This window comes from Sus scrofa, chromosome 11 (assembly GCF_000003025.6).
Source record: "Sus scrofa isolate TJ Tabasco breed Duroc chromosome 11, Sscrofa11.1, whole genome shotgun sequence".
In the NCBI taxonomy this organism is placed as follows: Eukaryota; Metazoa; Chordata; class Mammalia; order Artiodactyla; family Suidae; genus Sus; species Sus scrofa.
The window spans coordinates 62,714,466-62,727,630 of record NC_010453.5 but is presented as its reverse complement, the minus strand read 5'-3'; the positions used below and the strand labels follow the sequence as shown (position 1 = coordinate 62,727,630).

Genomic DNA, 13,165 nt, shown 5'->3' with positions numbered 1-13,165 from the left:
TGGCCAATGGGATCCAAGAAGACAGTGTGCCAATTCTAATTTAGGTATTAAAAATCGTGCTTCTACTAATGTACTTTAGTCTCCAAACTCTACCATGAGAAAAATGTACAGAGTGCGCTTCTTCCAAAAGATGGCTAGAGCAGAACAGACCAAATCTGCAGCCTAGAGCCAGAACTCACTGAGCACAGGCCAAGCTCTAGTGGAACCAAAGATGCATTACGAGGGTACTGTTTTTATCCCGAAATTTGGTGGTTGGTGGTAAGAAAACAATAGCAGAGAAAACAGTACAGGACCCAAAATGTGTCTGCGGATTAGCAACTCATAAATAGACGTCAAATGTCAACAGAGTAACCATGTTGGATAAAAATCAATAGTAACTATGTTTGCGTGTCCCAAGGACTTTGTGCATGTGTGCAGATAAAACCTCCTGTGCCTTTGCCCTCTCCTGCCTTGATTTTAACAGCACAACCTTCAGTCGTTCTTTAAGAGTCTCTTGTGTCCTGTCTTCCAAAAGTTTGCTCCGGTGTCTCTCAACAGCATACTTGACTCTTTCCTGTTTCCACTGGACTCCTACTCTATGTCCGAGTCAATTCTGCCTCCCTTAGTGTTAGTTTTATACTTTTGTCTCCTCCACAAGGTAAACTCTGTGACAGACTGACCAGATTTTAGTCATTATTTGTCATCTTTGTATCTACTACACACATTGAATAAATGTTTCCAAGTTGAAATATCTCTTTCTCTCCTTCTCTCTCTCTCTCTCTCTCTCTCTCACACACACACACACACACACACACACACCACCATGTAAGAGGAAATACAGAAGACTCTACTGCCATAAGGAAAACTACTTAGGGATTTTTGCCTTTCAAATAAGTGTATTCAGTGAGAAAATTAGACCATATTTTAAAGATGTCATTACATTATTGTCATCTCTACAGTATATAGATGAGAAATGATATTTAAAAAGAAAACCCAAGCAGATTTGCAGCGTAAAAATATTATGCCACCATGTATAAATTATTTCCGCATTCAGTAAAAATGAGAATTCTGAGGGTGTTACCATGGAATGAGTTATTCGGGAGGATGGAAATTACTGCTCAACATTTTTTTTTTTTATTTTGCTTTTAAAAATGTACTTGCTGCCAAAATCTCCGGACAAATGTATATCATTAAAATACATAAATAAAAACCAGGAAGGAAAGTAAAGTAATAAGACCAAAAGCACACTAAACAAAAAAACTCATATGGAGCTTCAGATGTGAATAAATTTCAGCTCAAATAAATCTGAAGAAAAAAGTTACCAGAATAAAATACCCCGTCAGCTAAATTTCCCTGTGGCGGAATCATCTCTACTCCATACATGATTCTGGAGAATCCAGTGTTGGCGCCTATATCAAGATAGAAGGTACCAGGGTTTTGTGAGGTAAGAAGAATAAACAGCGTGCTTTGATTGAGTCAATGACATTTTTTTTTTCTGTACAAAAATTCACTCCCCTTTAATTTGGGGACAACTTCCAACTGAACACTCTTCCTGCCTTTCCAAAAACGCGGCTAGATCCTTTACCCACAAATAGCACCATTTCCTTGTTAACCGAATATCCACTCAACAAACAGCATCCACTCAAATGAAAGCTTAGTTAGCATTCCAGATATCGACTTGCTATCACATCACTATTTATAAATCTGATGTAAGTCAAGAGTATCCGGTGACAGTCTTGGTTTCATCATGTTTGGTGAAAACTTGGCAAGGCCTTTATCTTCTCCAGGCTCCAGGTTCCTTGGGGGCTGGCCTATATTTAAATTTTCTTTTTTTAGGCATTAAAAAAAAAAATCTCTTTCCACTTTTCTCTGTAAGACATTTTCACCTTCTCCCCACATTTCCTGGGACAGAACAGGCAGCGAGAGATAGAGGAAAAGATGCTACGGTTGGTGAAATCTCAGCACACGCAGGGACTGGAAAGTGCAAGAGAGAGGATGGGATAGTTGGAGCTACAAGCCAGGATCCAGGTGTGCTCAGCCTGGGACAGGATGCTGGCTCTGGCACTGAGAGTCTGTGTGGCTCTGCGGGCAATTCACTCCTGGTAGAGAGGCTGACGTTTGGGATGGGCACGGAACACGGCCAGGTGTTGCCTCTTATCGGAGCACTGGGTTTGTGCTCTGTTTTCCTAGGATCCTACCAAATCAGCCACGTAAGAAGCATGACAGCCATTGGGATTTCAATGCACATATCAATTTGACAGATAGGACAGTTACTGCACCACCACAAAAATGCTAGGAAAGTGAGTGGATACACAAAGATGGCACTCTTCAGCTGTATTGTCACATGATTCGTGTATTGGCTGTGTGTATTTCTAGTTGTCCAGGGTATTTGGCAGAGGGCAGAAAGGCAAGTAGGGAGTTAGGCTGTGATCATTCTTCCAGGTGTACCTGGCTGGGTCTGCATCCAGAATTTTAACCACTGGGGTGTGTTCGAGAGCCTGAGCTTGGCTACCGAGCATGTTGAGGGCACCCTGTGTCTTCTGAAGGAAGCTCTGTGGCGGCGGCCAGGCCCTGGCCAACGGGGTGGTGGGTTGGGCGTTGGGGATGTGCAATACCAGCCAGAGGTGGAGATTTGGCCAGAAAATGCAGCACAAACCAACACATAAAAACCTTGTGAGACACTTGGAAAAGTACCAGGGCCAAGAATAAAAACCTTTACTTTACATGCATTCATCATATATCAACTCTATGTTAAAAAAAAAAACAAAACAAACTACTCAGTTATAAGGAAATTCTCTGCCAAAGAGCAAATATTTCTGCAATTGGTATTATATATTTTTTCACTTCATTGCCTCCCAGCTACCCCCCCCCCTTTTTTTTTCTATTTATTGCCTCTCAGCTGCACATTTTTGGCTAATGGGGATATGGGGCAAGGCTAGGCCACTTAGGAAAGTTGGGGAAGATTCCTGTTAATTCGGGTTTAGCTTCCGACCACCAATGAATAGTTATTATTTTATACAGCATCTTCTAAATATTACCAGAGATATGAATAGAAAATGGGAAAGAGTATGGCAAGGAATATAATGTTATGTTCTGTTAAATGTTTTTGCATTTCATGTTTTAAGTCACCTCTGCCACAAAATGAAAAGCTAAATGAAATCAAAACATTTCTGGTATAATAAGGAAAGCCGAGACTGTCGACTCATGATTAACGGTGATTAAACCTAGCCTCTCTGAATAGAGTTTAGACTGAATCACATATACAGGTTTAATTGAAAGTATTGCTACTGAAAACAGGAAGAAAAGCAGTCATCTTTGGATGGGCTTCATGTAATGCAGTCGTCTTTGTATCATGCAGAATATACGGCTAACAAAGACATGTAAAACCCAGAGGCGAAATCAAGCTCTCTGAGAAAGTGGGACTAGAGGCAGAAACACAAAATGAACACTTTGGATCAAGAGGCCCCAGCAATCATGCAAAATGACTCGCAGAAGAGGAAGCTCCTAAAAATACAACCTGAAGTCCTTCAAAGAACCATCAGTTTCAACTGGGAAGGTAAAACTCAGAGGGTAACAGTCCACAACTTATCCAAGATAGTTCTCCTGTCCATACCTGCCGACAGTTATCAATAAATGCCATGAGGAAGTGTTTTAAAACAAGCTAAGGGGACAAATGGAAAACTGCCCACATGAACGCACCCGTACTCCTGACAGATGACTCACTTAGCGGGATCCCCTTTGCAGGATCAGGAGATAAATCATATGAGCACATGGCTGACCTTCATGAAATTGCCTAAAGAAAGGGCAGAAATTATAACGGTGACTTTTAATTTATATATTTGTGTGACTTTTTACTTTTTAAAGATAGCTCTTCAGATGCTGGGCTCACCAGGATCACATTTAGATTTCTTTTTTTTTTTTTTTTTTTTTTTTTTAAGTCTCGCTGAAAGCTTCCTTGGGAAAAAAAAAGTCTTAACTTCTCTCCCATCCCAGCCTAAAGCAATGACAATGAAATGCACAGTTAGTAAAGAATTCATCACCTCCATGTCAGACTGAATCTTAGCAAAATCAATGTCCTGCCAAGCCAGTTGAGATAATACCCCTAAGTACATTAGAACAATTTAAAAGACACCTATACAGAGCAGAGAGAGAGAGAGGTCTCTTTAGTAAGAGAAATGAGACCTGGGATTAAAAATTATAAATCCAAAGATATTGAACGTTGTTGATGGGAGAATATAAGAAGTACCTGGCTCAGACTTGTTGAATAGCTTTATTCTTTAAAAAAAAAAGTCTACTTCCTCTAAATCTGTCTAACATTTAATATTTGTATTTAAAGGAATGTATATAGTGTACCCCTAAAACCGACCTGGAGTTATGTCTTCCTCATTTGGGTGCACAGCTTTATAAAGGCACTAAGATGGCTTTTAAAGACATAGGTAGAAGGGGCAGCAGCAGATCACCCTCCCTGCTTTCCAGCACAAAGCATAAGATGTCTCCATTCGCCTCAGCATGAAGTGATGCATTAGAGTTGCTCAGACACAGAGCCCTTCAGGGGCTCCTGAATGTCACTGGATTTGTGACCTGTCAATGGAGGACACTTCCCAAGTACTTGCTAGATGCATTCAAGGGAACAGCAATTCACAGCATCACTTCGAAATAGTTATTTTCACAAACAGTCTCGTATGTGGTTGAACACAGAGTGGGAGGCAGGAGAAGAATGCGAAGATGCTGAAACATCCTCGCAGAAAATATAAGTCCCTTTCGCTGACGTGGAAAATGTCACATCATCTTGAGTCCAGAAAACACCACCAGGTGGACCTGCCTTTCAGAACCTAGAGGACGGATTTAGAAGAAATTGGTGTGGCTACTTTCAAGCAGCCACAAAGCAAAACATTTTACCTACTACACACAGGGAGTAAAAAAAAAAGAAAGAAAAAGAAAAAAAAGAGAGAGAGAAACTTTGGCCAAGTTTTCTTGAATCAGCTCTCTCCTGCACTGACAGGAGACAGTGGAGGAAAGGAAAGGAATGGCAGCTCTGTGCCCTCAGGCAACTTCACAAGACCAGTGGAAGGTTCCCTACAATTTGCAAGTCTGGTCTACAAGGAGCCATAATAAGGTGCTAGAGTAAGTCTTATAGAACACTATGGCAACTACTCACCACTAAGAATATCACCTTTCTCGTTATCATTATTCATTCAGTTGATAAAAGTCAAATTGCTTTTGAGTATCTTTCTGAGGCACTGATGGGAAAAGTCAAGACTGAAACCCTAGTCATAATTACGTTTGCTCTTTGTGCTTTCTAACCCAAAACATTTATTTAACAAATAGAATACAGAAATGAAGTCGATTGCTTATCATCAGGAGATCAATGATGAGTCTAAACCTTATGGTAGATGCGCTGCAACTCCAATATAAAATGTGGTTACATTATAGGAAGGGCAAACTTTAAAATAAAGGAGTCCCTGTCACCTGGCACTTAAAACAAGCCTGTCCTCTTAAAAGTGATGTTACATTTCAAATCATTCTAAATGACACTGAATGACTTCAAAGAAATATCCCTAGATGGAAACTGAAGACAAGCTACCGTGTGACAAAACCTGAATTAGAATCATTCCAATAATGAAAACATAAGCCAAATCATTCAGAATAAATCTCACAGGAGAACCACAAATGCAAAATAGCTCTTTGTTAAGTCAGGTTTTTCCAAGATATAAAAATTGTCAAGAGCGCGCCTGCCTTATCTAAAAATAGACACAGTTATAAATGTTTAAGAAGCAAAGAAAAGCTCCCACTTTAAAAAAAAAAAAAATGTTTTTCACATAACACCACGATTCTCAGTGAAAAGCACACCCAGAACAAGGAGAAGTAGAAATCGGGTCACCTACCATCAAATTTCTTGTGCCTGGACACGAAAGTGGTGCGGACAAAGTGACTCGTTTCTTCCACCAGGTTCTCAAACTCCAGTTTGCTTTGCTGGCTTAGCTTGTCTTCCATTTCTGTGGTGCAGCAGGTGTACTCTTGAGGACAAATTCTTAGGTGCTCCCCTGCAAAGAATAGATAAGTGTCAGCATGGAATGATATGGGCTTCCAGAAATTGGCTTCTACGACATTTCTCTCAAGTCCCGGGCTCCTTGTTTGACCAACTCCCCATGAACTTTTTTTTTTTTTGCCCACCCTCACAGAACATGAAAGTTTCCAGGCCAGGGATTGAACCCAAGCCACAGCAGCAACCCAAACTGCAGCAGGGACAATGGTGGACCCTGAAATTGTGGCACCACAAGGGAACCCCCCCCCCCAGGAATTTTTATCTGGGACTCAGGGTACCTAACATTCCAAGCATTCCAGACTTCAGTTGAACTTGACCCCATGGTCTGTATCCTTGTGTGCCCTGCCACAAACTCATATGTCGAATCCTAGGCGATGGTATTAGGATATGGGGCCTTTGGGAGGTGAATAAGTCATGACTGGCATTAGGGCCCTTCTAGAAGGGACCTCGGAGTACTGGCATGTCCCTTTTGCCATATGAGGACACAGCAGAAAGATGGGATCTGGGAACCAAAGAGCAAGCCTTCCTCAGACACTGAATCTGCCAGTGACATGCTATGAAACGTCCCAGCCTCCAGAACTGTGAGAAGTAAATGTTTGTTGTTGCTAAGCCACCCAGTTTATGACATTGTAAAGGGACTAAGAGAGAGATCTGATATTTAGTCCAAGCCCTTGTCATATAAGGGAAGGTACATGAAAAGACCTCAGAAGACCACGACAATTTTCCTGGTTTCATTTTACATATTTTAAATTGTATTTGAAATGTACCAAGTAACACCAAGTGACAAGAGCTGTCACATAGTTATAAGGGTGCTCATCTTTGAAAATTTCAAGTAAGGCAAGAGACATTCAGCCCCATCCCCAGGGTCTGTGAGACAGCAGGGGCAAGAAGAGATGGCAGTCATTCGCTGTGCACTGTTTCTGCTCATCCATCTATCCAGCCACCAGCTTTCCTCCTGGTGCAAGCAAGCACGCCTTTAAATGGCAGATCTCCTGTGTCACACGCTCCTTCTGTCCTTGTCAGAGAGAAAATGTTCTCCTGCAAGGAGGCAAGCACCGATGGGTTTAATCAGTTCTGTGTTGTATGGAAACGTGAAGTAAGAGCTAATGAAAATCTTGCATCTAATTCAATAGATTTATCTCTGGATACAGTGGGCCACTTCTTCTGACAATATTGCTTTCTTTAGTGATATTCGCAAGTGGGAGCCAAACTCCTGCTTCATGAAATTAAAATAGTCTGTTATTGCATAAAATGTGAATTTCCAATTGTGTCAACTTGCTTAGTGTCAAAAATGTTTAACAGAACCCATGGAGGGAAAATGCACCCAACATCTTGCTAGATAAAACCAACAAATTGCCCCTGTGATCAAAACCACTGCAGGGCATGGAAAACCAAGTAAACTGAGTCCTTGATGTAGCAATTAAAATTCATTTCTGTTTAACAGTACTTATATAAAATTGTGTCCTTTGACCTTGTGTGAAGTATAGGGTGTCTGTCTCATGATTCCTCATGTAGCTGGATGAATTAGTGCCTACTTAAAACAACTCCAGCATAAAAAAGACCACAAGTTCAAATTAAAGGTACATCTTATATAATTCCTGGAAGGGAAGGAGACCATAAGATATTTTATGAATATTAAAATCAAAAAAAAGGAAAGGAAAATGCATTGCATTTGAGAATGATAAACATCAAATTCAAGATAACAGTTTCCTCCCAGAGAAACACCCAGATACTTTTATCTGTAATCTTTTATTTCATAGGTTGTTTGATATTTATACGGTATTTATTACAGTGATCTCATTACTTTTCTGCACATTTAAGATATTGTGTAATCAAAACATGGAAATATGTCATTAAAAATTATGGCCACCATAGCTGTACCAGAAAGGAGGGCAGAGGGGAGATATTCAGAAAGAAAAATGAGCTGCCCTGGACATTCAGAAGCCAGCCTGGCATGCACAGCCAGGCCACCTGAATAATCTCACGGAACACCCACCCCAGACAAAATGACTCTGAGACCACAATGAAATGAGACAAAGCGAGGCCATGTCAACATTCTGCTTAAGCACTGCCAAAAACAAGGTCACTGTGCCAGCCGATGAGTGTGCCACACCTCCTCTCTCGGGCAAAATGAGCATCTGTACTTCTTTACCTTTTGCAGATTGGTCTTCATCCTCATCTCCCTCCTTGCTGGTCACATTTAGGAAGATACCTTATTATAGAATTACCTCTGCTTTCTGAAAGCATCCAATCTATGGTGAAGCCCTGCTTCTTTGAACACTTCCCCAAATTACGCACCAAATCCCAATCCTATACTAGAGTCTGTCAAGGTCCCTTTAACTGAGACACCCCATGGTTTTCTCACTGAGTGATAACTCCTCTTGTTCAAGGATAGGTGTGTCCCTGATGGGTTCTGATTGGAAGGTACTGACCATACTAAAAGGTGGCAGCATAGAAGGATGTGAATTTTGAACATTTTCCCCATGTGATTCTGATAGGTCACATTGAGAAGCACAGGTCTAGAGTCAAAGACATTGAGAAGGAATGAGTATGGCTTTATCAAAGCAAATATGGTCAACAAATCACTAATTTTCATTTATAAAATATCAGGTCTAATTGATAAGGACAACACTCCGTCTCTAGAGTGAATGGATATTTAATACTAACAACTTTGCAGGATGTTCCTTTATCTGACCTGTTTTAAAGCATTTTAAAAATGCCCCTGCTCAGTTTCTTATTTCCCCTACTCCATTTCCTACCATATCGTGCATAAATGAAAAAATTATTTCTCCAAGCTTAGTACTTGAAGACTAAATTCTACTTCTCAATCATTACAAAAGAATTGATAACAAAATGAATGGGAGTTTGATTAAAAAAAAAAAAGACCCAAAGAAAATAAACATTTTATGATCTGAGGGAAATAGCTGTATTGGGGATGTTTGTGGAAGAAATTCCATGTATCTACATTCCTAAAATTAGAAGAGATTAGAGGTCTTACAATCTCTAGTCACTCCAAGAAAACCAGTATTTTCTGTCAGGTGACAAGTAAAAACAGCAAGATACTTTCTAATGGAACACATTTAAACCAAAATTATTTCTTGTATGTGTGTATATAGAGTCATGGAGATGAAAGAGTTTGCCTTACTAATTCAAGGAAACATTAGACATTATAATTCAAAACTGTATTAATTTCTTTAATTGAACTGAAGGGTCCTCAAGAAATCAATTCATTTCTCCTCCTTTATAGGGGGGTCCCTGGCCAAGAAAAAAATTAAAGAGTGAAGGAGATAGACAAGATGGAGAAAGAAAGTGACAATATGGGGAGATGACCAGAAAGTTGAAGAATCGTGCTAGAGGAAGAGTAAATCTTTTATGCAAAGTCTTGTTCAAATTCCTAGGAAAAGAGCACAATAATGTCCACAAGCCCACAGGACCAAGGCCCATAAAACATGTGGTCCATTGAGGCTGAGCCTTGCTTCCTTCCTAGCATAGCCCTAATGAACAAGGTTGTAAAGGAAGTGAACTCTTGAACAGCTCCTCTCTCCCCCTAGTCTAAGGCCATTGATAACTCCCAAAATAATCTGATGACTCTGAATGGCCAAAAAGACTTAGGACAATGGGACACTTTTGTTTTGGGTGGGTTTATTTATTTGTTTTCATTTTGGTCCTAGAACAGGATTTTGCAAACCATGGCCTCTGAGCCAAATCCAGCCTACTGTCTGTGTATGAGCTGTGAGCAAATGATTAAAAAACAAAATCAAAAGAATGACATTTCATGCTATGTGAAGTTTTATGACATCCACCTTCATTTGTGCATAAATAAAGTTTTACTGGAAAACAATCCTAGTCGCTCATTCATGTCTTGGCTATGGCTGCTTTAGGGTTAGACCAGCGGAGTAGTTCTAACGGAGACCATAGGACCTGTAACATCTGAAATACTTTATGAAATTAGACATGACTGCTACTCAGTTTTATAAAGAATGACCTCTCATGCTTCCTATTGCAGTTTATCCAAAGAGCAAGAACACAAAAATTATCTCAGCTTAAAGACTTTCTGACACTGAGCAGCATTTGTATTAATAATGGGATTTTTCCAAAGTTGTAACATATGATGCAGAAATAAGTGATGTCCTTTTAGGGTTTCCCACCAACCCTCCTTTCTCAGATCCCCTTAGGATCTTTAGATGTTATATATTATATAACTAGATGCAACATTTAGCTCAACTGGAGCACCGTTAGATGTCTCCAAGATCAATAATAATAAACATACTAAATAACTGGTTCCAGAAGGTCAGGATATGAGACCATAGAGGCAGATACTATGGGATTAAAACTGTTAATGATTGTACCTTTACATATCAAACATGTATTGAAAATCTTCTATGTGCAAATCAAGACAACAGGTTCACGTCCAGCAAGACTAGACACATGATCGGACAATCAGCTTATATAGGTGCTTGCTCTCTTAGGGCACCTGAAGTTCACCCCAATGAATTCCTGGATCCTTGCAGTTTAATAGAAATTTTCATTAGCTCTAAAATAAATAAGGTGAATTGTAAATGCAGAAGAAAGGAGTTCCCCCAGGAAGGCAGAGCATGAGCAAAGGCTAAGGGACATACAATCGGACCATAAATTGTCACCAGTTCTCCAAGAAAGAAGAGATGGGGCTGTTCCTTCCTCTACAGGCCCCTTTCAGTGATGTGTCACTCTTTTCAATGTCTTTCCCCAAATGCCTGCCCAGGTGTTTGTTTTCACTCCAAGTTGCTTAGGTGACAGCAGAAATGTGATTTCTGCCAGGTCGAGATCCCTTGAGGGACAGCCCAGGGTCTGAAGGCTGCCAGGAATAGACTTGGTGAGTGGCACGGTGGGAAAGAGCAGGAGACAGGAGGACCTCATTAACCACCAGAGCCAGCCTGTGTGGGTCAGCTCCAGGACTGTCTGCCCTCGGAGGTGACAGGTGGGGACCTCAGGATGCACATTCCAAACAAACAAACAACACAAACGAAGTATCCTGAATGAGTCACATTTCACAGACTATAGACAACCAAACTCTTGGCTTTCATAAAGCTTGGGAGCATGGAGGGAAATGATTGGGCTGGCACTTCCTTGAAAGTAGGTAGGCAATTGAAAACTAAAAAGTACAAAGGAGATGGCAAGAGCTCACAACACTTCACTGTCTGAATCTCCAAATTCCCTCTGATTAGACTGCAGTATTTGTTTTAGACTTGGCCCCCTTCAGAGCATACGTTCTGTGCCAAAGTTCTCTCATCCTTGAACTATTAAAACCCCCACAGTCAATTAGCTGTGTCTGGTACCAGGCTAGAGTCTCCTCATCATTTGATATGTCGCCTCAAATAACCATTCATTTTGTTCATCTGGTGCCTGGGAAGTTGACGGAAGCAGAGAATTGAAGGAAGCAATTTTAGGGAAGGAAAATACTTGAGAATAAGTGAAGCTTTAGTTACAGTTTCTGATAGCTAAGGAAATTTAAATTGGAGTTAATAGTCCTGGGCTGTTTTTAGTGTCAGAAAGTTCTCAGATGGGCTAATAAGAAGTGGCAGAACTTAGGAAAGCAGTATTTTTTAAAAGTCTGTTCCAGTTCCAGTTCACGTCTAGAAGTTCAAGTTCCCCGAACCTCCAAATAAGCACTTCTTCAGCTCTCTTCAGTGTGAAGCCTATGATAAATGACCCCTTCATATCTTTAAGGGCTGCTTTTCTTTAACAAAGTTACTCAGGACCATGATCAGAAATTTTCAAACTTTCACACAAGTTGTAAGAAATTGAATGAATGTCCTACTTCAGTGGCTCTTGTCACTCAAATAACCTATATCACTGTCATCCTTAATGTTGTCAGATTCCTAATAAAGACTTTAAATGTTAATTATTTAAGGTATACATTTTCCCTCTGCATTTGGGAAAAATAATTCCTTTGAGTGGCACCAATGAGTTAATTGTTTAAATCTGTTCTGAGAATTGCACAGAGAGGATTTCAAACATGCTGCTCAGGATGGCATAGATGCCACCTCCATAGCTCTAGTGCCAATGTGTTTGTTCGTAACCATTTCCTGGCCTTTGGATTTTTGAAGAAGCTGACGTTCTGGGGGTAAAGAGGGGCACAGAATAGTGTTATCATAATTTACAAGGAGTTTTTATTTTCATTATATGCATATATAAAATGATTTACTTTGCTGTACACCTGAAATGAACACAACTTTGTAAGTCAACTGTATTCCAATAAAATCTAAGAAAAAATAATTTACAGGAAGTGAGGATGATGGGGTTGGAGAGCATACAGTGCCTGAATCAAGGTGCTTTTAGAGCGCATCCAGCAGCTGGAGTGACAGAAGCGATCTTGTTCTCACTTGCCTTGACTCTGACATATTATAAAATTATTAACCTTGTCAACAGTTTGATCCTTTTTTTAATTTTTTTTTTTTTCTATTTAGAGGCACACCCAAAGCATATGGAAGTTTCCAGGCTAGGGGTCAAATCGGAGCTACAGCTGCCTGCCTACACCACAGCTGCAGCCAACACAGGATCTGAGCTGCATCTGAGATCTACACCACAGCTTGTGGCAACACTGGATCCTTAACCCCCTGAGAGAGGCCAGGGATCAAACCTGCTTCCCCACAGAGACAATGCCTGGTTCTTAACCCACTGAGCTGCAATGGGAACTCTGATCATTTAAACAGAAGCAGTTTCTCCTTGATTTAAAACGAATATGTTGTAATGCATTCATATAAAACTTTGAGACATTTAATAAAAGCACTGTGCTAGTACAAGGATTGTCAGTAATTTTAATTGTAGCTACACACACAAGAATACATACCCTATTCTTTCCAAACATTTTTTAAAAAGTAAAGAATAGAATGATTTCCAAAAAAAAATTCTTTTAAATTGCTGCCACTTTTCTTCTTCTGTATAGGAAACAGCTCAACGAAATTGCAGTTAAATTTCACAGGGACAAATCTTAACAATGAGGTGATGCCACAAAACAGCCACTCAACTGATGAAAACTTTTTGTATAAAGTTAATGTGAAACCAGTGCAAAAACGTAATCTCAAAGCCAACTGATGAATCATAGTGATGTAGCTGATTATCAATGGGAGGAAGGGTGCTTAATAATAGTACAAGTTTTTT

General features: G+C 40.1%; 1 protein-coding gene across 2 annotated transcripts in view; it reads right to left on the bottom strand.

Annotated features, from left to right (window-relative positions):
* GPC6 (glypican 6) overlaps positions 1-13,165 on the bottom strand; it is a 1,124,766-nt gene that overhangs the window by 833,278 nt on the left and 278,323 nt on the right. For both annotated transcript variants that reach the window (XM_021065371.1, XM_021065372.1), the window contains exon 2: positions 5,865-6,023. In XM_021065371.1, the coding sequence (XP_020921030.1) occupies positions 5,865-6,023 (159 nt within the window). The remainder of the gene's footprint in view (positions 1-5,864; positions 6,024-13,165) is intronic.